Source organism: Uloborus diversus, chromosome 4 (assembly GCF_026930045.1).
Source record: "Uloborus diversus isolate 005 chromosome 4, Udiv.v.3.1, whole genome shotgun sequence".
Lineage (NCBI taxonomy): Eukaryota > Metazoa > Arthropoda > Arachnida > Araneae > Uloboridae > Uloborus > Uloborus diversus.
Genome location: NC_072734.1, coordinates 136,645,387 through 136,672,349, shown reverse-complemented (window position 1 = coordinate 136,672,349; position 26,963 = coordinate 136,645,387). Strand labels below are relative to the sequence as shown.

General features: G+C 32.3%; 1 protein-coding gene across 1 annotated transcript in view; it reads left to right on the top strand.

Moving 5' to 3' along the window:
- LOC129220849 (structural maintenance of chromosomes protein 4-like) overlaps nucleotides 1-26,963 on the top strand; it is a 135,482-nt gene that overhangs the window by 75,962 nt on the left and 32,557 nt on the right. The window contains exons 15-19 of the mRNA XM_054855280.1: nucleotides 7,449-7,489; nucleotides 12,278-12,465; nucleotides 21,478-21,713; nucleotides 22,163-22,289; nucleotides 22,659-22,710. Coding sequence (XP_054711255.1) covers nucleotides 7,449-7,489; nucleotides 12,278-12,465; nucleotides 21,478-21,713; nucleotides 22,163-22,289; nucleotides 22,659-22,710 — 644 coding nt within the window. The remainder of the gene's footprint in view (nucleotides 1-7,448; nucleotides 7,490-12,277; nucleotides 12,466-21,477; nucleotides 21,714-22,162; nucleotides 22,290-22,658; nucleotides 22,711-26,963) is intronic.

The window sequence follows — 26,963 nt, the reverse complement described above, 5'->3', positions numbered from 1 at the left end:
ACATCGATTGTTATTAATAATACATTTATTTTAGAGCTCTAAATGCAGTTCTAAAATAATTTATTTAAATAAATTCTTTTATGTGCCGTTATTTTTTGCATATTATTTCATGCATTCACTTTGAAAATCGCAATCTCTTTGCATCCGCCTTGAGTATAAGGTTTTTTGCATTTATGATGCTTACTATGTCTTGTGAAGAGGCAAAGAAATTAAGTTCATTTGTATTTTTATTAAAATCATTAGATTCGAAAGGTTTTGACAAAATTCATGCTCTTTAAGAGCGTTGAATGTTAGAAAGTCAAGTACGGAATCGCTGATTGAAATTAATTTTTCTTTCAACTTCTTTAAGTGTTTTAATACATGCATAACATCTGTAGTTGGCAAAGTTTGATTTTTTGGATTAAAAAAAATTGCCCTTTTTGTTTTCTTTTTTTAATTCTGAAAATTTTGTAGATATCAATTACTTATCATGAATAAACAGAATACATTTTATACAATAGATGAAAAAGCAACTTAATAGCTAAACAATGGTACCACTATTTTCTAGAATTATAATTCTCATACTTTTCAGAAGAAACATTCTTAAAATTAGTCAGTTCTCTATGTTTATCAACGTAAAGTCACGCAAAAGTTTTGAAATGGTCATCAAAATTTCGATCGATTTTGAAGATTAAAATAATTTTTACAATTTTTTCCAAAAATAACCCTAATGTTTAAATTGAATGTTCTGTATTTCAATCTTGTATGAGTAACCTTATGTTTCTATGCCAAAATCAAACACAAGCTTCGCCAAAAATTGTTTGTTGTGTTTGAAGTTTGTCCTTTTGTATCATGTAAATATTTCAATTATTTGGATAATTGGAAGTTATTTTGGCCACTACTACTACTTTCAGTCAGCATATTGTAGTTCTTATTTCAGCAATTATTTTATTTAGTCTTTTTTTTTTTTTGGTTAGGAAATTGTTAGTACATGTTTTGTTTTTGAGAAAACACTAATTTTCAATCAATTCCAGATATTTTTTATTTATTTTCAAAAGAAAACATATTTTAATGATTACCCCCCCCCCCCCCCCCGCCCCCGTATTTGAATTTGATTCTGAGACGGCTTAAGTCTAAGAACCAGTAAATGCATATTTTACTATAAATTCAGTATGTTTTTGCATTGAATGTGTTGTATGAAAGTAAAAATAAGTAATATTAGAGTTGCACATATTTTTCCTGAAATATGTTTTAAAAAATGCATCTTTAAACAAGAAACTAGTCCTTAAAAAGGAAAATGAACTCCTGCAAAACTCCTTATTTTTAACTTTCAAAGTTGAGTATGAAACCTTGCTTGGTAAACCGAAAATTTTCAAAAAATAAAAAAGTCTTTGTTGTGTATTGAATGTTTTTGCATTGATAATTGAGGTCTATTTTAGACTTGAATTAAGACAAACATTTCTTCCTGACTGTCATGATGCGCACGTTTAATTTTGAAGAGTTATTCAAAAACCAAAAAGATTAAAATTCTAGGGCGTGGAAGTGGAAGCATCGCAGCCGCACATAACCTCAGATCAACGACTACCTTGAATGCCCAAGAACAAAATTTAAAAGACTTACCCCGTGTTGCGTGTATGTAGGCGATAGGAAAAACACATTGATTACCGTACGTTCTTTATTTCATGTTAAACTTCAGAGCAGACAAGATGACAGGACTTTTGCATGATGATCACCAGAAAAAAAACATTATTCACTTGATAAAAAAATGCAAATGCGAGGAACACATACTTAAAAGAGTTTTTAAAAAAAACGTGGGGCTGGAGCTTGCAAAGTTCGTTAAAGATCGGAAAACGACGAGTTCATTCGGATGGTGGTGAAACTATCAAATTAAAATGGGGGCAGGACGTGCAGTTCACTTTGAAGATGGTGGGGTGTAACTCAGGGATGCATCATAATCAAGGATGTCAGTTGCAGGCCATGCTATGTTGAAAAAAATGGCGCACAAGTTGGTAATCTCCATGATGACAATGTTGAGATCATCACACAATTAAAAATGGATCGGGGTAATTGCGGCTCCGTATCATCACCACCAGCTATGTAGATCATCAAAAAAAGGTCGTTAATGAAGGGCTCGATTCCGGTACATTCTGCGTGCCGCCATCGAACGCCATCATACACGCAGCTGATGCATTTTGTATGCAACCATCACTAGTTGCAGTGAAGCTTAACTATCTTGGTTAAATACATTTAGAAATAAAAATAAAAGAATTTTCACCTCATTTTGAGGTCTTCAAACACCTGGCGGAGAGCCACGGGCGTCAACAGACGGCGTGCACAATTCCTTCATTTTCGACATCATTGGAGAGAAACGGAGCCGCGAAAACATGACTGATCGGACTGAGAGCAGCAAGCAGAGTGAAGTGGGGTGGAAAAAATGAATTGGCGAATGAGCGATCAGATCCGGGTACGCGGCGATGCGCGGGAACCAATGAGTGCATTTGGCGCCCAAACAACGAAGGGAAGGGGACGCTAAACAATTTTAATGGCCGACAAGAAGATGAAAAAAATCGGATCGACGACTGAAAAATTGTCAAAAAGCTTGACGATGGGAAAAATGAATAAGTCACATATTTGATATCATAAAGTGTGCGAAATTTAAAGGGGAACGCGGGGAAAACGTGGAATGCACAAGAAAATAAAAAAAACAACTAAATGGGGAAAAAAAAGATTAAAATGACCGAAAACATGGGAAAAAAATAAATGGGTAAAAAAAATGTGATATGCATTATCACACTGACTTTTTTAATGCGGAGCACCTTGCAAGATATCTACTTTCCTTGAGGGCTTTGAAAGATGGTTGCCCCACACTTTTGTCTTGAATTGGAAAAAATCTGATGATTTCTCATTGGTTAACATGATAGAGGTTAGGCAGTGTTTCAAAACAACCAATTCATCTTCTTGTTTCCTAGAGCGGTTGCAACTCGCGATGCTAGGATTAGAACTTATGAATTTCTGGATCTGAGCTAAATGAATTACCGCTGGACCACAATTTAGACGACATAGTTTGCGCAAAACATTGTTTCAAATCTTATGCAATGCACAATATAATTAACTGCACATTTTAATTTGTAAATGCATAAATCAGTAAACATCGGATAAAGTAAAAAATGGCATTAAAGATTTTATTTAAAATCAGATACAAAGTGAATAATATTTGCAGTAAAAATATTGTACAAACACAAATTCATTCTTTTCAAAATCTCAATTTTGCAATGGAACCACCACAAGTTTCCTGAAACAAATTAATAAATTAAAAACAATTATCTATTTCAACCTCATCTTAAAAGAAAGTAATTAATTGAAACTTCTGTTATATTTATTGCAATTTGACACACTTTTTTTCAATCCTTTGGTAAGTTTAAATATATATTGGCCTTGCATATTTAATTGCTGAACACAGTTAGGACTTTTATACTTTTCATTGCTATTGGAAAAAAAGATAATGTTATGCTATGATATGTCAAAACATACTATAAAATCTCTTACAGTTTGAGAAAAAATATCAAATTTATTTAGCCGCTGTATGATCCTTGAAAACTAAGAGTGTAAGATGGTATAGGTCCCAAAGCACTGCATTTTATCTCTGTGAATACTGCTTGTACTGAAGTCAATTTTTTTGTGTTCAAAATACTTTTTTAAGGTTGCGATGTCCTTAAATATGAATGAGAGGACATAGAGACCATATGAAAAGTTAAATTCCATCTTTTTTGCCCTTCTCTCTTTTTTTTCCTCGGTCCACACTTTCTATACATTAACTTTGCATCAACAGTTGCGAAAATAGAAGTCTTGCAGGTTAAACAGGGACATGCTGTATATGTATGCAATGTATGTATACATGCATATGCAGGTCTGCAGACTACTAAGAATTTGGCATTGAAACTACTCATGCATCTAGCTTGCTAAAGCAAAAAACACGCATTCATAAGTCGCGGAAAATTACTTCCTAGGTTTAAGATTTCAATCCTTTTGCATCTTAAAAATATTTAATATTTTTGACACTTTGAAGTTAATATAACGCTTGTTTGCTGAAAATAAGCTTATTTTAATTTTTATGTTAGTAATTATGAAATTAACTAATAGTTTATAAAGATGCCAGCACTAAACACATATATCAAGAGAAATTGCTTCTTGTGTTTGAGATTTCTATCCTTTTTGCATCTTGTAAATATTTTTAATATTTTCGACAATTGGCACTTATTTTAACTCATGCTGCCGAAGATGAGATGATTTTATGTTTTATTTTAATAATTAATGAAATAATTAACTTTTAAAAACTTGCTAAGGTCAACAATGAATATATTCTTTGTGCAAATTTGTTTCTTCTGTTTAAGATTTCAGTTCTTTTGTATGCTGTAATTATTCTATAATTTGGACCACGGAAATTCTTTTAATGTATGATCGATTAGTTCTATTTTTGTGAATTTACAGTTCTTTGCTTTGATTTGTAGTCAAAAAAAGAAAAAAGACTTGTAGACTACAGAACAGTTAATTTTCTATTAATAATTTTAAAATATATAAAATTTTGTTTTTCTGTAATGATTTTATGCAATATTTTTACTGTCTTTACTATGTGGTTAGAGCATATTATATTCATTTGTAATTCTCTCTCCCTCCTCATGGTTGTCGAGGATTAAGAGTGGGGGTAAATCAAATTCGATAACTAGAAGGCTACTTATAAACTCGTGAAACTACACATGTTTTTATTAGTACTACACATTACTGTCTGGAAAAGGTTGGCAGCCCTGCATATGTACACTATATGACTAAAAGTAGTGGGACACTTTCAAAAATTCACATTTTTAAGGATTTCTCAAGAAATAAAAGACCAATTGCTTTGTAGCTTTTGTTACATAACAGGTATGCTCCAGCTGTGAGAGATTTTCCAATACAAATTATATCGCCTTTGCATTTCGTGGGTCAATAACAGATTGAGGGAGGAAAAATGTTTTTTGGTCTTTATTCATTGTAAAGACCTCAGAGTAAGCTGTAAATTTCAGGACTTGTTTAGCTTACTATGTACAATCATTTTTTATACTACTGCGGAGGTATCACTAATATTCACGAAGATATAAGCATTTCTTTCAAAACTACTAATTTTATTTGAAGGGTTTTGGCTCATAACACGCAGCATTTTTCATCAAAGCTTAGGAAACTTTCAGAAAACTAAACAGCATACAAGAGAAGCATAATGCTAAAATTTGAAATAAAAATGTTGAAAATGTGGTAAAATATGAACATTTTTTAAAGCAATTAGTTTATCACTGTGTATGCGCGAAGGATATCAATTTATAACTTTCATCATCTAATACCCGACCCAACTAAATTCCTTAACTCATAACAATATTTAGAAAGTTATCAGCCAACTAATGAGTCGAATTTGAATAACTCTTGGATAGGCTACAAATTGCGAGCAATCGTTTGCAAATAAGCGATTTATCATGAATCACACTGAACAATTGCAAGCAAATGTCACAAACTTGTGAACGACCCCTCACTATACGTCGCCTGCCTAAGAATTATTGAAATTTGGCTCATTAGATCGCTGATAACTTTCTGAATTTTTAAAATATTGACTGGAATTTTTTTATGAGTTTAAGAAGTTAGTTAGATTTTAGATTATGAAAGTTTTAAATTGCTATCTTTCGTGCATGCACAGTAAAAAATTAATTACTTTAAATGTCCATATTCTATTAAATTTTCAACTTTTTTATTTCAATTTTAGTATTATGCTTCTCTTGTATGCTGTTAAGTTTTCTGAAAGTTTCGTAATCTTTGATGAAAAACCTTGCGTGTTATGAGTCAAAAACCTTCAAATAAAATTTATAGTTTTGGAAGAAATGCTTTTATTTTTATGAATATCAATGATACCTTCTCAAAAGTATGAAAAAGAAATGTACATAGTACTGTATTACCTTCATTATCTGGCATGCTGCAAAATTGGGGGGTCATCAGATTTTCTATAACACTTGCCTGGTCTTTTATGGAATTTCGAAGGTTAGGAAAAAACTAATACTATAAAAAATATGTTCAGCTTAAAAATTAATATAAGTTATATGCATATCTTATTATTTTTAATAAACAGTTTAATTTTGTAAAAAATATTTACTAACAGTGTCATTTGTTATTTTAACAAAAAAAAAATATTGTTTAATAACGAATAATTTTATAAAAACTAAATTAAAACTGAGTAAGCAAACATTTAAGCAGTAAGTTACCACCACTAAACTAGTGCTAAAGAACTTATGATATTGAATAAATAAAAATTATACTTACTTCTCTAAAATGAACCTAAATTAATTTATTTAAAAAAATCATGAACAAATCGCAGTAACAAAAATTGTTTCTGAATTGATTACTTCATTGGCATATAATTAAGTCCATTATAATGACCTACAATAAATAACAAGCACTTATATGCAATACACATATTTTTTGAAAAAAGGTTACTTTTGGGACTTATTAATTTTTTTCCTTACAGGTTTGCTCTCTGATTAGAACTGAATGGAGAAATTTACTTTTGTTTTATTGCAAAATAAACCTTGAATTATCCGGCATGCCGGAAAATTCGAATTTCCTGGCGTGTTGGTCAACCTCGCTTTTTTCCGGCATGCTGGATAATGCGGGGTAATACAGTCAGTTAACTAATTTCTGAAATTTACTGCTTATTCTCTGCTATTCACGATGAATGATGACCAAAAAACATTTTTTCTTTCCTCAATTTGTTATTGACCCCCGAAACGCAAGGGTGATATAATTTTAATTGCAAAATGACAACTGTAGAGTACTTTTTATGTGACAAAAGTTTCAAAGCAATTTGTCTTTTATTTCTTGAGAAATCCTTAAAAATCTGAATTTTTGAAAGTGTCCCAATACTTTTGGTCATATAGTGTATATATTAACTCATTTTTCTTCATTTGGCTTCAATATAAAAAGAACCAACCATTGCTTTGATTATTGATTTTTACTGTTATAAAATGAAGAACGTGAAGCTATTTTTATGAAGCATGAGCTAAAACAATCGAATATGCACTAAGATTACATAAATTGGAATGAGCCAGCTGAAAGAGAGCCCTACGTTTTCTCCACAGAACTACTTTACATTGAAACAAGCTTCTTGATTTCAAAGTTCCCAATTGCTATTCAGGGCCATAAACTTTTTTTTTACCTTCATTTCCCTTTGTGCAGAAAAAGTGAGAGAGTGGACTCCTTTTAAATCTAGCTGATTTTTTGAGTAAACATGCCCACAATTCCTATGTATGTTTGATTGTATGATTTTTCCCCCCTCAAATTAATGAATTTAGTTTGAAACAAGTGGTTCCTCAGTTTTCATGAAGTGGTTTCCTCTATGTTGCAATTTGTTAGTAATTAACACTTCACAATAATTATTATTCCTTGATTTATCTTTTTAGATGGAAAAATGGACTGTCTATGTTAATAAAAAAATACAAACGTAAGTTAGATTCCTTTTTTCTGGATATGTTAGAGGTATGAGTTTATATATTTAGGTGTGTAATGAATGTAATAATATTTCATGTGGCAAAAATATCTTAATCAGAATATGAGAAGAAAAAGTAGTTTTCTAGAATCTGTTCATGAAAGCAAAAATACTCTGTTGGATAATGTTGAAAATTCGCTTTAGTACTACATTACCTACAAGAACTGATTATGCACAAGTACACCATACACACGCATACACACACAAAAAAAAAAGATATATTTATATTTAAAAAAAATTCTCTCACAGTAATTAAAATTGAAGTGTTTGTCAGGTGAATTTAAAACTTTGTTTTCAATATTATTCAAATTTTTTGCACAATTGAGGCAATATAGTAAGATAAAAGCATAACTATTATTTAGTCTTCAAGTAATTGAAACGAAATGCACAAACATGGAAGAAAATTATGATCAACATTCTGTAAAAGCTACTTTTAAGTTAGAAGTCACAAATAGTCTTTTTCTTTCTTTTTTCCACTTTCACAAACTCGGGCGATTAGCAGCCCTGCCGCAATATGTGACATCTCCACTAGTAATAAAGCAGAAAGCTTGTCTGGATGTCTGTTATGCGCATAGGGCCAAGACTGTTTGGTCCATTTTCATTAGATTTGGCTCAAAATCTTCCAAAAAAAAAGTTCAGAGACGCGCAAACCCCATGCTGGAAACTAATTTTTTTTGAAAATTAGATTGTGTTCTTTTTCTATTCCAGTTTTAAGCTCATTTTTCACTTAAATTTGTTAAATTTAAATCATTTGAAAGTTTGGAATTTTCGGTTTAAGATGAAATTTGTTCCAAAATTTCTACGATCATTAAGAGACTTATGAGGATTGTTTTCAGAAACTGGAAACCAAGGCTTACCTCAAGCAAGCCAAACAATTCTTAATGTATGAGCTTGAGAATAAAATTCAAAATAAAAGATAATAGAATTTAATTTTTCAACTAAAATTAAAATTTTGCTTTGTTGCTATAGTTAATGTCTTTTTGCTGCTTTGTTTCTTTTAAATTTTTGTTTAAGTACTTTATTAAACGGAGATATAAGCCTTCTGTGTTATTAAAATTGAATAAATGGAAATATTTTCACTGCAAAGAAAATGTTTGTTTTTTTCCCCTCAATTTTAATGGTTTAATTATGTTTTTTAGTCAATCATTGAAACAAAGTATGCCTAATAAACACATTGGAAATGTTTTCTCTAAAATGTTAAATTTCGGAAAAGTGTGATTTTGCTTTTTCAACAAGAAAGCAATGAAAACTTTTGCTAGACTTCTGCTGGGTACTGTAAGCTCCAAAATTAGTTCTGTTTTTTCTTTTTTCTTACTTTTATACATTTAATGAAATATAGCCGAACTATACTATCACTTGGAAATCATTTGATTGTGTTGTATTGGTTTAGTTATTATCTGATTCTGATTTATAATGTTAACATTTCTTTTCAAATAATAAAGCCTTTTTTAATTTAAATTAATTCCATAGAAATTTCCACTTTGTCTTTTGTTTAAAGTTTATATAGTTATGTTTTTATAGTATAGTAAAACAGGCAATGCCTTACTAGTACGACAAGTCATGTAATAAAGGCGAGGAATAAACGAGAATTTATCGTCATCAATTGAGGCAATGAGAAGCGAAGAATGTAAGTGCTGACATTTAAAATTTTGAGATAACCTGTACAAAAGGTGGGAGACCCTCTCCTCTGCGTTGATGCAAGGTATAGTACTAGTAGATGATTTAGAAAAAAAAAAAAAAAAAAAAAAAACAATAAAAGCCTACCTGGAATAATAAACTTCAAATTCATTTTTCTTGAAATTTAAAGCAATCCACTTACATCCTTTTGCATCTCTTTGCCACAATGCATCTCCCATATTTGCATGTGAAAAATAGTGGCATACAGCCGGATTCAAAGTAAGCAACAAATGGTCATATTTTCCCATGCAGATGTAGAAGAATATACTCCCCCCCCCCCCCCCCAAATTTAAGTATAATTGAACATTACTTCCTTTTAAACACAAAAAACCGTTCTGAAACATTTTGACTATATTCTTATTTAGAGTCATATGATAAATTTTAGTTTAAACCTAAAATTGTTCCTGTTACATTTGAAAATATCAAAGAAAAATGCATCATTTCACTAACCTTTAATATTTGACTATCAAAACCAATAATATTTAAATAGTCAAACTAAATTATCCACTTACTTGAAAAGCTGATAAAAAAACGCCACTTAAACAAAACACAGTAAACCTCTGATTATCCGCAGGGTGGCTTATCCACTGTCTTTCACACTTTCAACAAAAAAAAAGAAGAAAAAAATGTTGATAACTGAATGTGGATAAATGTTAGATGGAAAAGTGTGATTATAAATATGAAAGTCAATTCTTACCAAACCAGTCTAAAATGAATTGTTGCAGGACGTGGCTAAACAGTTTGTAAGTCATAAGAATGACTGACGATAAATAGAAAATATCAACAACAATCTATTAACCAAGTTAGCAGAAAGGGCTATAAAACAAATAACATCCTTATATATACAATAGTGAATGATCTAGTAACGTTTCTGACGTCATCAATAATGAAACTCGCGCCACGGCATGGTAATTTGATAATGTTTTTTGCTAATATTTGACATGCAGGGAAATGCTTTATTTTGAGAAGGCTAAACTGGATCCCATAAGTTAACTGCTTTATTGGTAAGACTGATTTTAGGAGAATGAAGAAAAAAAAAGAGGTCAACAATGAGTGTTATCTTCTAGAGTTTAGGTTTAATCCGCTGGAGTTAGGGTTAAACTTTCAACCATCAAAATATCACCAATTAAAAAATTGCTTTGTTCAAATCTAGAAGCAAGTTTCACACGTCATACCCTGAAAGACAATTTTCTAGTAAGTAAATAAAGAATAAATAATAATGAAACAAAATGCAAAAATGAGCCATCTTTTTTTAGCTTTTACATATTTTTTTTTACATACACTTATTGTTTTTAGTTATAGTTGAAAGGTATGCGAGTGTTATTGGTATTTTTTTAAGCATACATTAATACCATTTTTTGCCTATTTTACAGATTGTTCGCAGAATTTGCTTATCGGCGGTTACCATGCCACCCTATTCCGAGAATAATCAACAGTTTGCTGTAGTTAATTTAATATACAAATACATTTGAAGATTTAAAGTATTTTTATTATTGTTATTATTTAAAGTTCGATCATGAATTGTATTACCACGCAAAAGTTACCTTTTGAAAAATGCAAAATTCTCTAAATTAACTTTTGATACTATACTGACTTAGTGTACAAATCAGATTTGCTTTTTGTACTAGGAACAAACTTGATATTAAATGTTTCATCCATCTCTTAATTTTTTGCTCAAAATATTACTTCACATCAATATGTGGAAATTTTATAGCCGAGGCACTGTTGCAAAATAAATCCCTCCATTTCAAATCAAATTCCAAATTTTCATAAATTAAAGCATTCTTTAGTCATTCTATTTCTCTTCAGCTTCTTTGGTAGATTTCTTTTTATGGTCATTTAAAATAGGTACTTCACAAAGAAAATTGAAATGCGTTTCTATTTATCTGCCAAGTCGCATTAATCTGACCAAAGCTCAACCTATCCATTTATTGAGATTTTTTCAAAACCTAAGTACCTAGTTTTATAGAAATACTCTAAATTTAATGGATTCCTTATGTACATAAAATATCCTTTACAATGGTTCATTTTTCTGATTCGTATCAATATAAATTTCTTTTTGTGTGAGTTTGTATGCAATGCAGTATGAGACCCCAATTTTGGAATCACAAAATTGGGGTATCACAAAATCCAGAACTTTTTTATTTCAAAACATCTCTTTTTTTTATTTATTCATTTTCATTTATGAAATTTCAGAAATGAAAGTGTTCGGCAATTACTTGTTGAAAACAATACTTTCAGTTCAGCTTTTTTTTTAAAAAAATTTTGATGCCACGTGTTATGTGTGAATAAGCGTTTTGCTGTAATTGTGCAGAATATTTTAACATTCACTTTCGGTTAACGATACTTCTTTTTTTCTTCTCATAAGTATGCAGTACAAAGCATAAAACAAAAGTACAAAAGTATTTCCAGTGAAAATAAGATTTATTTATTGTATCTATCAGCGCAATGCATAGTAACAAAAACCAATGTCTGCAAACTATACATTGCTGCAAATTATCTCTGACCTTTGTTTTAGCATAGTGAAGCATACTTCAATTCAGATTGATCAAAAAATATAAAAAAAATTAGCTCAAACATTAGCAAAACCAGGAGAAACATGACAAATACCACACAACTGGAGGATTTTCACTACTTTTTGAGTCGAAATCCAAAATACGCAAAAGTCGCATCTGGAGCATTCTCAATTTGGGGTCCCATGCTGTTCTAAAAATCTGTTTTAGTCGTAATAAATGTGCTGCTACTTTTATTAATATTTGTAGGCTGCATTAAAATATAAAAAGTTTTGTCAAATCATTCATGCAGCATATCTACTGCTCTCTACATTAATATTTAAATGGTTAAATTTTTGAAATGTATCTCAATATTGCCTTAAGCAACTAGCTGTAAAATATGCTTGCACCACAATTATTATTCAGTGATATGTAACTATCTACATATCGTTATTAGTACTAACATACATTTCACTGTTGATGATTTTTTTTTCTCTCAATTTCTTGTATAAGACTTCATTGAAGAAAAAACGTTATATTGCACTTAAAGATTTTCATCTTTTCTTCAATTTAGACCAGAAAATGTTCCTCGCTTGTTCGACTTGATTACTGTTAACGATAAAGCTCTATTGCCTGCATTTTATTATGCTTTACGTGATACCTTAGTTGCCGACACTCTAGAGCAAGCTACCAGAATTGGTCTGCAAGGAAAGCATAGATTCAGAGTTGTAACCTTGAGGGGAGATTTAATTGATCTTGCAGGTATTTCTACTTTCTCATTGTTCTCACTAACAACAGTTTAGCAAAAACTTTAGGAAAATTATCTTTTTTAAATTAATAGAACAGGAAATATTTGAAAAAATACTGGTTATTTCAAAATATTATCGGCAGTAAAACTGGTGTGATAATGCATATCACATTTTCACCCATTTACATTTTTCCCATGTTTTCGGTCATTTTAATCGTTTTCTTCCCCCATTTTGTTGTTTTTTATTTTCTTGTGCATTCCACGTTTTCCCCGCGTTCCCCCGTTAAATTTCGCACACTTTACGATATCAAATATGTGACTTATTCACTTTTCCCATCGTTTCGCTTTTTGTCAATTTTTCAAGCGTTGATCCGATTTTTTGCATCTTCTTGTCGGCCATTAAAATGGCGTCGCGTCCCCTTCCCTTCGTTGTTTGGGCGCCAAACGCACTCATTGGTTCCCGCGCATCGCCGCGTACCCGGATCTGATCGCTCATTTGCCGGTTCATTTTTCCACCCCACTTCACTCTACTTGCTGCTCTCTGTCCGCTCGGTCGCAATTTCTGCGGCTCCGATTTTTGTTCAACGATGGCGATGATGAAGCATCGGTGCACGGCGTCAGGGGACGGCCGTTGCTCGCCGCGAAATTGTTAAGACCTCAACATGAGGTGAAAGTCTTATTTTTTCATATATGTTTAAAATATAATAATCAAGACCGTTACTTCGTCGCAGCCGAAGATGAGAGCGTAGGTGATCCATCACCTGTTTGAATGATGCCGTCCGATGGCGGCACGCAGAGTGCACCTGAATCGTTCCCTTAAGTAACTACCCTTTCGATGTTCTACATAGCATGAGGTGACGGTGTTGGGAAATGTGTCTTTACCTTAAGTTCATAGAACTAAATGAAAAAGGTTTACAGAACCCCAACATCAAAAAGCCGTGCAGTCTGCCAGTAAGAAATAAAACATACTCAAAGTAATTTTAAATAAATAACATTTATTAAAATATCACAGTATACAACAATAAACATTTGTTAAATACCAAAAATAATTTAGAGTGTACAAAACCCCCCAATAATCACAGAAATTTCAAAGTTAAATTATTAAATAAACACTTTTAGAAAAAACGCGAAACATTTTAGAAGAAATTGTAAAATGTCACCTTCCTGCGCTAATGCGCATGTTTACATTGCTGAAGACTTCTTGACCAAGTGTAATCGAAGAAAACTGTTCCATCATGCACCGGCCGATAGGCTAGCTTAGTTCTAGCAGAACCTCTTCAAATACCGGAAAGCAAACTTGTGCATCCACAGGAATCACATCGGAACTTTCTGGAACTCTGGTAGGAACGTCTAGGAAATCCAATCATGAAGGTCACTCTGAAGGACATCGATGATTTCAAACTGATGACTGTCCCACACCACCACAGGAGCACCGGTAAATCAATCCAGGTATTGGCCAAGGTTAAGTGTTATGCCTAATGGCAATGAACTTCATCTCCTGCGAACGTCTTCAGCAATGTTGACATTTTTTCCCTCCATTAGCCGGAGTAATTTAGAACATTCTTAAACAATACTTAACACTGAATAAAACTTATCTCAAGCCCAGCTTGAATTCAAAAACGTTGCATCATCAACGGCTCAAGCGCGCCGCAACATCAATCAACAACCTAGCATGGTTGCCAAACCTTCAAAGACCAATCCCTGATTGGTCAACAAAAAATGGCAAGACGCCAATGGGGAGTAAACACAAAACAAAAGTGAGCACTGAAAATATTTCGATCAATCTATTTATACGTTCTATGACCGCGATACGTCATCCCATGACACACCCTATTTTGCATTGGAGATATACATCTCAACTATTCCTGATTGAGTGATTCAACAATCTTTCTATTCGTTTTTTCGGCTCAAGGTAGCCAAAAACATCTCAACCATCGGGTGTTACGTCATAGGATGATTCCGATGTTGCACGATCATGCCCGAATCAATTTCAGTTATCCGCCGCTGGGACACAAGACGCGGAGTGGCAAAAGCATATCGGAGGTAAGTTTCAAAAAAATACTTTAACATTTGTAATTGAATTAAAAGCGCTCCAAGATACTGAATAAAGGCTTTTAAGCCCAACATGTTCCCCCCTCTTGGAGAACTTTTATTAATTACATACATGAAACAATTTAAATACTATATACAATATAAACATACACATGAGCTTACAATTTGAAAAAATTTATTTTTTACATTCCACCCCCCAATTAAAAATAATTCTGCATAAGGAGTTTAGACTATATTTAGATAATGGCTTCGTGAAAATGTCAGCTATGTTTACATTCGTCCTAACATATTCAATAGAAAACAATTTTTGTTCAATTAAATTTCTCAGAAAATGATATCTGACATCTATGTGTTTAGTTCTCGAGTTTTCAATTGGGGATTTCGAAAAATCAATAGTTGCAATGTTATCACAAAAAATTACAGTTTCTTTTAGTTGAAAACTTTCAATTCCTAAGTTGTTGATCTCATCAATTATTCTTTTCAACCAAACTATTTCTTTAGCCGTTTCTCCCAATGAGATGTATTCGGCTTCCATGGTTGATAATGAGACACATTTGTGTTTAAAGGTTCTCCAACTTATCGGAACTTTATCAATACAAACTATTGAACCCCCCATTGATACTCTATCCTCACGATTTGCAGCATAATCAGAATCTGAAAAACCTCTAATTCTGATACTGTTAATAGCACTTAAATTAAATTTATAGTTACAGGTGTATTTCAAATAGCCTAATAATCTTAAAAGAAAATCCCAGTGTTTCTTACCAGGATTAGCCTGGAATTGTGAAAATATATTAACTGCATATGAAATGTCTGGACGAGTTTTTCCGGCAATGTATGCCAAGCACCCTAGCAAATTCCGGTACGGGAGTTTCTCCATCTCTTTGATTTCGTACTCGGTCTTAGGACAATCATCCTTAGACAAAACCGTACCTCTTGAAATTGGAAGGGTAGATATAGGCACATTATACTCAGAAAAAAGGTTTAAAATTTTGGAAATATAAGAAATCTGATGAATGAAAATTTTATCATCATTCTCAATAAATTCAATTCCCAACAATTTTCTTGTTTTCCCCAGTTCTTTAATATCATATACAGTTTTAATTTCATCAATTACATTTTTAACTAAATTTTTATTCTTGGCAAAAATCAAAATATCATCCACATATATTAACAGGAAAATTTCACTGTTCCTCACGTAAACACAATTACATCCTATTATTCTTTTAAATTGGAATCGCTGGAGAACACCATCAATTTCATGAAACCAATTTCTCCCGGACTGGTGTAGTCCATATAAGGATTTCTTAAGTTTACATACATAGTTAGGATGAATTTTACTTATAAAACCTTCTGGCTGCCTCATAAAAATATTTTCTTCCAGGTCAGCATATAAATATGCATTCTTTATATCAATTTGAAAATGACACCATTTTAATAAAGATACAAAAATTGTGAAAAATAGTCTTACTAAAGAAAATTCCACCACCGGGCTGAATACCTCAGAATAAGACTCCCCAGGGATCTGGCGATTTCCGCCTGCAACAAGCCTTGCCTTATATCTTACAATCTCATCACGATCATTTTTCTTCAAATCATACACCCACCGGTTCCCCAGAATGGGCTGATTCTTAGGTGGAGGTACAAGTTCCCACACACCTCTCTGTTTGATGACTTCTAGTTCATCTTCCATAGCAAGTCTCCAGTTCTTCAGCTCGGGGGTGGATAAACATTGTTTATAGGAATTGGGAATTAATACTTCAACCAAACTAGCCTCAGGGACTTCTTCCTCACTTTCATCAGAAGTAACAATTTCTTCCTGGGGTTGATCCCCATTAGAGACTTCCCCACTTACAGGATTTTTGGAAGAAAAGTCAAAGAATTTGGGGTCATATTCTATTTTGTGGTCATCACAATATTTTAGTACTTCCTTTGGGGATCTCAATCGAACTTTCTTATTCCCCGCAATTGTGTAATAATAGATATCTTTTTTCTTCCCCGTTTTTCTCTTCTTCACTTCCCTAATCCATTTAACCTTATTACAAGGAGTTCCCTGAGTACTTTCCTTAATTCTTTGATCCAACTCAATTTCACTTATAGGTTTGATAAAATTAAAATTTCTTTCTGATTTGGATCTATTTAACGATTCCCCCCATTTGACATTTTCATTAAAGTTAACATTCATGGTTTCTGTAATAGTTCTGGTGTTAGGATCCCAAATCCGGTATCCTCGAGTCCGAATGGCATATCCCACCATTATCCCCTTTTTAGCTCTCATATCTAATTTCCTTAATTTAGACTTTGGTAATCCTATGTAGGCTAAACAGCCAAATACTTTTAAATGTCTAACAGAAGGTTTATTCCCACAAAAAAGCTCAAAAGGGGTTTTCTTTTCATTTCCGACTACAGTCCTGTTTCTTACGTAATTAAAGCACATAGCTGCTTCTGCCCAAAATTCCTCTCCTAGCCCGGAATCTCTTAACATTGCTCTAACACCATTCATAATCGTGAGATTATACCTCTCCACAACGCCATTTTGCTGAGGCGTATAAGTGTTAGTTCTCTTAATTTTTATCCCCTGGCTAGTGAGATAACTTTCAAATTTATCATTAACGAATTCTCTCCCGTTGTCGGAACGAACAGCTTTAATTTTCCTATCAAGAAACCTCTCATTTCTTTTCTGAAAATTCAAAAAAACATTGAATGCCTCGTCTTTACTCTTTAAGAAAAATACGAAAGATTTGCGAGAAAAATCATCAATTAAACAATAAATGTATCTTTTCCCCCCTAAGGATTCAGTCTGAAAAGGACCGGCCAGATCCATGTGAATTAGATCAAGAGGAACTTTTGACCTACGCTCAGGAACAGACCTAAAAGAGCATTTTCTCTTTTTACCCAATTTACAAGGTTCACATTCAAATCTGGGCCCCCTTTTAATTTCAAGACCTTGGGTGGCTCCTAACTTACTTGTTAAATTAATAGTGTCCATATTTGTATGAGCAAAACGTTTATGCCACAGCTCCATGTCTACATTCACAGCATTGGCCCTTTCAAAGTGATTCTTAACAGTAGGGGTATCAACATAATTGGTATTTTCACAATTTACATAAAAACTTGGTTTTACATAATAAAGTTTATTAATTAAGACTGCAGTAAACAATTTAACATTTTCTTTATTAAAGACACAAATTTTACCCGGATACCATCTTATTTTAAAACCTTGTCGGTCAATACATGATCCGGAAAGTAAATTGCGGCGCAATGTTGGAGCATAGAATACATTATTTAAAGTTATTGTTATCAGTTTCCCATCTGACTCTATTTTGAAAATTACCCTACCTATTCCTTCTACTTTACTTTTAATATTACCAACTGCCACCTCCATTTGGGTATTTTGAACAGGTTTTAATTCTGTGAACAAATTTTTGTCCCGGCAAAAATGTGCCGTACTTCCTGAATCAAAAAGCCAGGAATTTTCACATTTTGGAATAGTAGAGTTAGCCGAGATTTCGTCAGATTCTTCCACTGAACAAAACATGCCAGCAGCTTGAGCGTCTGATTTAGATTTATTATTTACTTTTTTATTTTGACTATCTTTATTCCTGCTCCAACACCGCGAGGCAATATGACCCTTTTTCTTACAATAATGACAAATTTTGTTTTTAAAAAAAGGTTTACTCCTTTCATTTGCCACTCCGTGTCTGTTGGGTTTAGAAAAAACATTCATTGCCGAATTTGATGTATCAGGTTCTTTAGTCAAATATTTGATTCTACCCTCCTCGGCTAATAACTCATCTTTTACTTTGGAGAAGGTAAACATACTTGCGTCCCACCGGTAAATAGCCTGGACAATACAGTCAAAGTTGGAGGGCAGATACCTAATCAATTGAAAAGTCCGAATCTTTTCTTCCATTATATAACCATTATCAACAAGTTGTTTATGGATTCCCCCCAACCTGGCAGCGAATAACCCAATTGATTCGTTTTCATTTAGTTTACATGAAAAGTAGGACTCCCACAATGTCGCCATCCTGGCCAGAGATGGGGGTTCAAAATTACCTTTCAGTGTATTCCAAGCTTCGCTTGGGTCTTCTATATCGTCTATCAGCCTTTTTACGTCGCCTTCTAAGTTTAAATAAATTATTGCCAAAGCTTGACCACATTTCTTCCGGTCAAGTGCAGGAATGTTTTCCCCCTCTAATTTCTTTTGGGTTACTTCCCATAGGTCTCTTTCAATAAGGACCATCTTAATATCTCTGGACCAGGTGGCCCAATTATGGGATCCCAACTTTTCTATATTTCTATAATCTTTATCCATTATCAAAAAATATTTTATTTCCCACGGGCAGACCAAACCACGCACTCTGCTACCACTTGTTGGGAAATGTGTCTTTACCTTAAGTTCATAGAACTAAATGAAAAAGGTTTACAGAACCCCAACATCAAAAAGCCGTGCAGTCTGCCAGTAAGAAATAAAACATACTCAAAGTAATTTTAAATAAATAACATTTATTAAAATATCACAGTATACAACAATAAACATTTGTTAAATACCAAAAATAATTTAGAGTGTACAAAACCCCCCAATAATCACAGAAATTTCAAAGTTAAATTATTAAATAAACACTTTTAGAAAAAACGCGAAACATTTTAGAAGAAATTGTAAAATGTCACCTTCCTGCGCTAATGCGCATGTTTACATTGCTGAAGACTTCTTGACCAAGTGTAATCGAAGAAAACTGTTCCATCATGCACCGGCCGATAGGCTTGCTTAGTTCTAGCAGAACCTCTTCAAATACCGGAAAGCAAACTTGTGCATCCACAGGAATCACATCGGAACTTTCTGGAACTCTGGTAGGAACGTCTAGGAAATCCAATCATGAAGGTCACTCTGAAGGACATCGATGATTTCAAACTGATGACTGTCCCACACCACCACAGGAGCACCGGTAAATCAATCCAGGTATTGGCCAAGGTTAAGTGTTATGCCTAATGGCAATGAACTTCATCTCCTGCGAACGTCTTCAGCAATGTTGACATTTTTTCCCTCCATTAGCCGGAGTAATTTAGAACATTCTTAAACAATACTTAACACTGAATAAAACTTATCTCAAGCCCAGCTTGAATTCAAAAACGTTGCATCATCAACGGCTCAAGCGCGCCGCAACATCAATCAACAACCTAGCATGGTTGCCAAACCTTCAAAGACCAATCCCTGATTGGTCAACAAAAAATGGCAAGACGCCAATGGGGAGTAAACACAAAACAAAAGTGAGCACTGAAAATATTTCGATCAATCTATTTATACGTTCTATGACCGCGATACGTCATCCCATGACACACCCTATTTTGCATTGGAGATATACATCTCAACTATTCCTGATTGAGTGATTCAACAATCTTTCTATTCGTTTTTTCGGCTCAAGGTAGCCAAAAACATCTCAACCATCGGGTGTTACGTCATAGGATGATTCCGATGTTGCACGATCATGCCCGAATCAATTTCAGTTATCCGCCGCTGGGACACAAGACGCGGAGTGGCAAAAGCATATCGGAGGTAAGTTTCAAAAAAATACTTTAACATTTGTAATTGAATTAAAAGCGCTCCAAGATACTGAATAAAGGCTTTTAAGCCCAACAGACGGCATGGATCCGCAATCACCTTGAAAGTACCCTGATTCCTTTTTAAGCGCGTGACGAGCTCAACATTGTCACCATGGAGATTACAGCCTGCACCATTTTCGTCTCAACGTACATCGGCTGTAGTGGGAGAGGTGCGTAGTCGACTGCCGCACATTGCTGGCCAATGCCGCTCGCCCTGCCATCTAGCGGCACTATCGGAAGTTGAAAAAAAACAACCCTCGTACATATTTATGCTTTGACCTAGTAATGTGGTGTGTAAATTTTAGCACTGGTGAAGAGGCTTGCATTAGCCTTAAAACTAAGTGTGTTCCTACTTTTGAGAGGGATACTGGCATTTAATTCACAATGTTAACTTTGTTTAACTTGAATTACAGTTGAGACTCAACTTACTCTAGACATACATCCAAGACCTCTCACGTACTAAAAAAAATTCGTGTTATGGAAAAGCTTATGTATACTATTTTTTATATACATACCCAATTAATTTAAGCACTTGTAAATGCCCCTCAAACTGTTTTGGCCCTCTTCTTTACTATACATTGCCATTACAAATAAAACTTTTAATATATTTTTTTAAAGCTGTTTTATTCAGAAACTATAATATTCAGTATAATAGCAGTATAAAATACTGCTGTTACGCAAGTAGAAAATCAATAATCAGTGCGAAGGGGTGACATAAAATAAAGCAGTATGTTACGTACAGTATGTAGTAATAATAAAATGCTGCACTTTAATAGTACTGTAGAGTAATTATTGAAAACTTGATAAGTAAGATTTATGCTTCCTGATCAGATTGTTATTTTAATATAATATTAAATGCAGCTGCTTTGCCTTTTCTGTTATAACGCTGCCATATATCCCCTGTCAGTGATGCTAAAGGGATTAAAGTCAATTCATGAAACCAATATTTAGTAGGCAATAACGAAGCCAATACTAAGGCACCTTGGTTCCCTTCTGAAAATTTTTGTGTGAGGGGCGAGGAATCGACATTAGCTCTAAAATTCGTCAGTTATGAAAACTCGGGTTACAGCCATTTCACGCAAGTCAAATGGCGTTGTGCATGTCGACTGTATTCCAAATTTGTTCTGCTACAGAATAATTATAATTTAAAATTAAAAAAAAAAAGAAACAATAAGAAAAGCTGCTTGAGAAAAGTGTTCCTTTTTATTTTTAAGTTGACCTGTCTACTTAAGTTGTCCTAGGTTTTTCTGCTTTCCTTTTATATAGTTACTTAAAATGCTTCAAATAAGTGAGATAAAAAAATATTTCGCAAAGCAATGTGAAATAAAATTTATGCATTTGTTTCTATTCATTTTGTGTTTTGCTTAAAGGTACAATGAGTGGAGGTGGTGCAAAAATGATGCGAGGACGTATGGGCCAAAAAATTGTTGAATGCACTACAAGTGATGCTGATGTGGCAAACATGAACTCTGAAATAAATGCTTTGACAAAGAAACTTTCTGAAATAAAAAAGTTATGTGTGAATTTAGAAAATCAGATTTATGAAAAGAATAAAGTTTTGGTTACAGCACAACGTAATGCAAAGAAAAGGATAGCTAATGTTGCAGTAAGTTGAATTAATTTGTCAAACATTATCTTCATACTTTTAAAAATATTTGATGCATCTTACCATAAGTTATGATTTTCCCATGGACCTGTTTTTGGTATTTGGTTCATTGGTTGAATTTATTATGTCTATCACAAGTTATTTCCTTTTTCAAGTTTTAAAAAATTAAAATTATTCATTGAAAAACGTTTAATTAAGTTAAATTCATTTACCTCAAAGTTACTTTTCATTCTTCTAACTACAAATTTAGTCTTTTTTTTTTAATTGGAAATAACTGAAGAATTGCTCATATTTCATGCATGATATATCATTTCCTATTGTTTTATAATTTTTACTATCAGATTTTAATCCATATTCTTAAAAAAAAATAATAATAACTTGTATTTTGCTGTTATTTTTTTGTTAAGCCACAATCTTTTAATTTTAATCATCTTTTCTTTGAATTTCAGTCATACAAAGAAGCTATACAAGTGCTGAAATCTCAAATTGCAGATCAGGAAATCAAAATTGCAAGTGTTGTTATTGACGACAACAAAGTAAAAGGCCTTGATGAGAAAATTAAACAAAAGAAGAAAGGTAAAATACTTGTTTGTTTTTATTTTCAACATTTTGAATGTGTTTTTGTAAGACACAGTTGAGAAAGATTTAAGATTTAGAAAGATTAAGTTTAAAGATTTTTGCTAATTGGAACTTTATGCCTATCTCTAACGGTTTTGAAATTAGCTATTGGACATCGATTAGGGTGGATACCCTGTGATGCCCGAGATAATGTTCATTCCTGGCTATAGACCTGATTATGTACTATAAATTTGCATTTAGTTATTAGTTTTGACTTTTTTTTTTATTATTTATATGCCAAATTTAAATTGTGTATTTAGCAATATAATTCCTTTTGTTTATTTTATTTCTATTCTTAAAAGTAAAATATTCTTTAAAAAATTATAGATTATGAGAATGCTATGGAGAAATCATCTTCCATTGAAAAAGAAGTGTCAAGGTATGTTTTTGAATGTGGTTTTGTTTATGCACTTACATGACCTACATTTTCTTATTGTTTGTTTCAACATTTGCATGCTTTGATACTACAACCCAGGAACAATTTATTTTGTTAACTTTTTTTGTGTGAAAAAATCATTCTTTCATTTTTTTACGAAAAACAGGGTGGCAACAGATCAGGGAAAGGTCAAGGAACTTTATTAGTCAGGGAAATATCATGGAATTTTGAGAAAACAACAAAAATTCAGGAAAAAATTGATTAAATGAAGAAAAAAAAATTTTTTTCCTTTTTTTGCAAAATTAAGTACCCTAAACCCCAATGCATTTTCTGCCAATTATTTGTTATAAGAAATTAAAATTAATGACGTGTAATTTTTCACTGCCGCATATTTGCGAATTCTTTTTCCTCAAGGTCGATGAATTGAATCCTGTGATAAACTTCCTAAGATTGCTTCTGTGTCTGTAATGTTGTTTATTTTACATAGCTTGAATTTTCCGTCTACATGTTTCATGCTTTGTAAAATAAACAACCTCACAGGCAAAGAGGAAGCCGTCCTAAATGACTTAGCTCCCTTGCCTTTACTCATTGTCTTGAAGTAATTAGCATACTGTAATCACGATTTCAAGAAAAAAATCTTTGTTTTTTAAATTAATACTGATAAAATCTTAAAAGTTAATTGGCATTTTTAATTTAATTGCTAAAATTGAATGTTAAATGAAAATCAACTTTGTGTTTTACCATTGTATTATTTGCTGTCACCTCAAATTTCACAAAGGGGTTTTTTTTTTTCAGACTTTAAAATTTTTTTATTTTAAAACCAAAGACATATATTTTTTGAAATATTGAATAATTGGTTTTAGCATTTCAATGTTGTTTCTTACTTGTTACTAAAGTAGTCTAAATATTTTTTTCGACAAATAATGGAATCATTTGAAATTGAGGTGTGTACATAAGTAAATATTTTTATTATATTCAATAGTTAAAATGCTGTATTCATTCATTAAACCCTGAGTTCTTGGTTAGAGAATAGCTCAATATGACTGGTTGTTAAAAGATTTCAATTTGTTTTACAAAAATATGTCGATTATTTACATAAGTAAAACTACATTACTTCTATACTTTCATTATTGCTTGTTACTCTTGCAGCAACAATTATACTGCTTGAAAATTCAGTTCAAGATTATTTCCATGTAAACTTTTTAGTGGTTACTTTAGAATGGTTTTAATAATTTCTTAGAATTCTTACATTAACTGGTTACTGGAAGTAACATATTTGTTTCAGATTTCCTATAATATATTTCTGTAGATAATTTAATATGCTATTTTTACTATAAAAATAAGGAGCATCTTTTCAAAATATATTTTTAATTCGCAGCTTAAACGGTTTCAAACGCTACATTTTATTTAATATGCAATGGTTTTCAGGTAGGGCAAAGAAAGGAAACCATTATCATTGTTAACGTAAATCAGGGAAATTTGGTGAATTTAGTCAGGGAAAAGTCAGGGAGTTGTTTTTTTTTTTTTTTTTTTGTAGTTCCTGTCGCCACCCCGAAGGAATCAATAAAGTGGTCTCAGCCTTTACTTTTCTTTATTGAAATGTATTATTCATTTTTAGGATTTTTCTTGCAAGGTTTTTAGATTACAGTATTTATCAGATACAATATTTTTCTCACACCTAGGTTTTTCCTGCATATATCCACTGATAAAACATAACTGAGTTTTATGTTGTTAATGAGCTTTTTTAGCCTTTTATAAATTTTAGTAACTCTTTGTAATATTTTGTCTATATGTGTTAATCTACAAACCTGTAAATGACTGATTAGTGCAGCGTTTCTTAAATTGTGTTCCGCTGAGCCCTTGGTTTCCACTGAGCTCTCTCAGGGGTTCCATGAGACTAGCATGTTTTCTTTTCACCCTCTTTGAATTCCTCGCTTAAAAAATCGATATAAATGATGTTGATTCAAAATTAAAAATAAATTTACTTTTTCTTTCATACAGTAATCTGAGAACTACCCACCTGGGTTAATCACTTTGGAGATAATTTTATTTTTACTTAAAATAATGCAAACTATAAGCTATAAAAAAAAGACCTTTTCAATTTCAACATCTAAATTTTTCCCGAGATCAAAACACCTCCTTCTCGCCTAATTTCTCCAAAGATAGCCTAAAACTGCGTTTTAAAAACTTATATTTTGAAAAATTTCTGGAAAAAGCTATTGACCTCCTAATATCACTAGTTTAAGTGACTTCAATACATGAAAAAAAAAGTTACCACCCTATAGCCCTGGCTATAGGGTGGTAACTTACTGAGTGACTTAAATGTTGAAAAAATTTCGGGAGGGCACCCCTGAAAACATCTTTCTAATAACATTACCGAATGTTGCCTAAAATTATGATTTTTGACGTCAATTTCAAATATTCTGCTCTTGATAACACCCACTCTCCATCTATGGCAGCAGTGGAAAGGACAATTTAAACATTTAAGAAGCAGTACTGATCAAGAGTCTCTAAATGGTTTAGCTCTGTCTGATGTCAACGCACATTGACAAGCGTGTTTTTGACTCTCTGATTAATAAATAACTAAAAAAAAGTGTTACAAAATAAAAGACATTTTAATTTTAATGGCTCAAATTTTTTTTCTGTGTAAATTTAATGGAACTATTAACACTATTGTAGGTAAAACAGATCACTATTTCCTTTTCTTGTTAAGAAAATATTTTAATCATGTATCTAATGTGTTCATTTCAAGATTTCTTATTCCTTTTAAAAATATTCAGAATCAAAAATACCAGAGTATTGGTATTTTAACAAATGACAGTTAGCAATTAAGTAATAAACATGACCTATAACAAAATATATTCAAAGAGTTTACTTTCAAAACGTATTATATCCACTTTTGGATTTTTTTTTTTTTTTTTTTTCAGAATCTCTAGTATAAGCCCTATTGACCCATGAATTTTTTTCTTCTGAAAATGGTTTATATCTACTGTTAAAAAATGCATAAACATGGGTTTTACCACCGAAACGGTGTATATCCATCCTCTTATTTCTCGCCCGTTTACAGCAAAGTGGAACTTATCCCTTTTTTGCTGCTATCCACTCATTCACTTTCATATTGAAAGGGAACATATCCAAATTTGAATTTGCCACTTCTAATTCAAAAGTAGTTTACAAAATAAATAGCGGAGCGAGGCACTGGCTGAGCATTTCCAATCAAGCATGATACCAGTCCGTATTAAGAGATCTTGTCACCTTGTGCAAGTCTGTTATTAGTTAGGCAAGCGCAAGTTCTACCTCAAATTGTGATTACTGAATTAATATTAAATTGTGATTCATTAATTGAAAAATTGTGATCTATTAATACCTACAATGTCGTTATTTGAATCGGTTTGGGTGGTTTCATTGTTCATACTTAATTGGATTGAAGGTCTTTTTTTTTTGAAATGTTCAATGAAAAGAATAAAGTAGGAAGGAATAAAGTAGAGTAAATATATATATATATATATATATATATATATATATATATATATATATATATATTAAAAATGGTTGAATATTCTGTTTAAAGTTTATTTCTGAAGAATTTTTTTTTTTTTTCCAAAAGGGATGATATTCACTGTTTTACACCAAAAAGGAATATTATCAGAAATATTATTGGCAATTTATGTCTGATAAAATTGCGTAAACATTCCTAGACTTATGCCAACAGTCACTTGTTATTCTACCAAAACATTGTGAAAAATTCGAAATTCTAACAGATAGTGTTTGCGCGTAAAACATGTTTTTCATTTTGTCAGAAAATATAAAACTGGATATTATCCATTTTGAAAGTAAACTGGAAAATGTGTGTTTTTGAAAAGGGATGATATCCACTGTTTTACACCACCATTATCCAAAATAAAATTGGCAATTTATATCTGATAAAATTGAGGAAAAGTTTCTAGACTTATGCCAATAGTCACTTGTTATTCTACCAAAACATTGTGAAAAATTCGAAATTCTAACAGCTAGTGTTTGTGCTTAAAACGTTTTTTCCGTTTTGCCAAAAAAAAATATAAAATTGGATGTAATCCGTTTTGAAAGTAAACTCCTCATTTAATAAGTGATGTAATGACAAATAATTAGCATGACAGTCTATGGGGTAAGAACCTGGCCACCCTCTAAAATAAATCCTGGCTACGCCGCATGGATGAAAAACCAGGGTTTCCACTACGAAAGTGAGCATTAAAAAGAAATTAAAAAACGCTGGATCA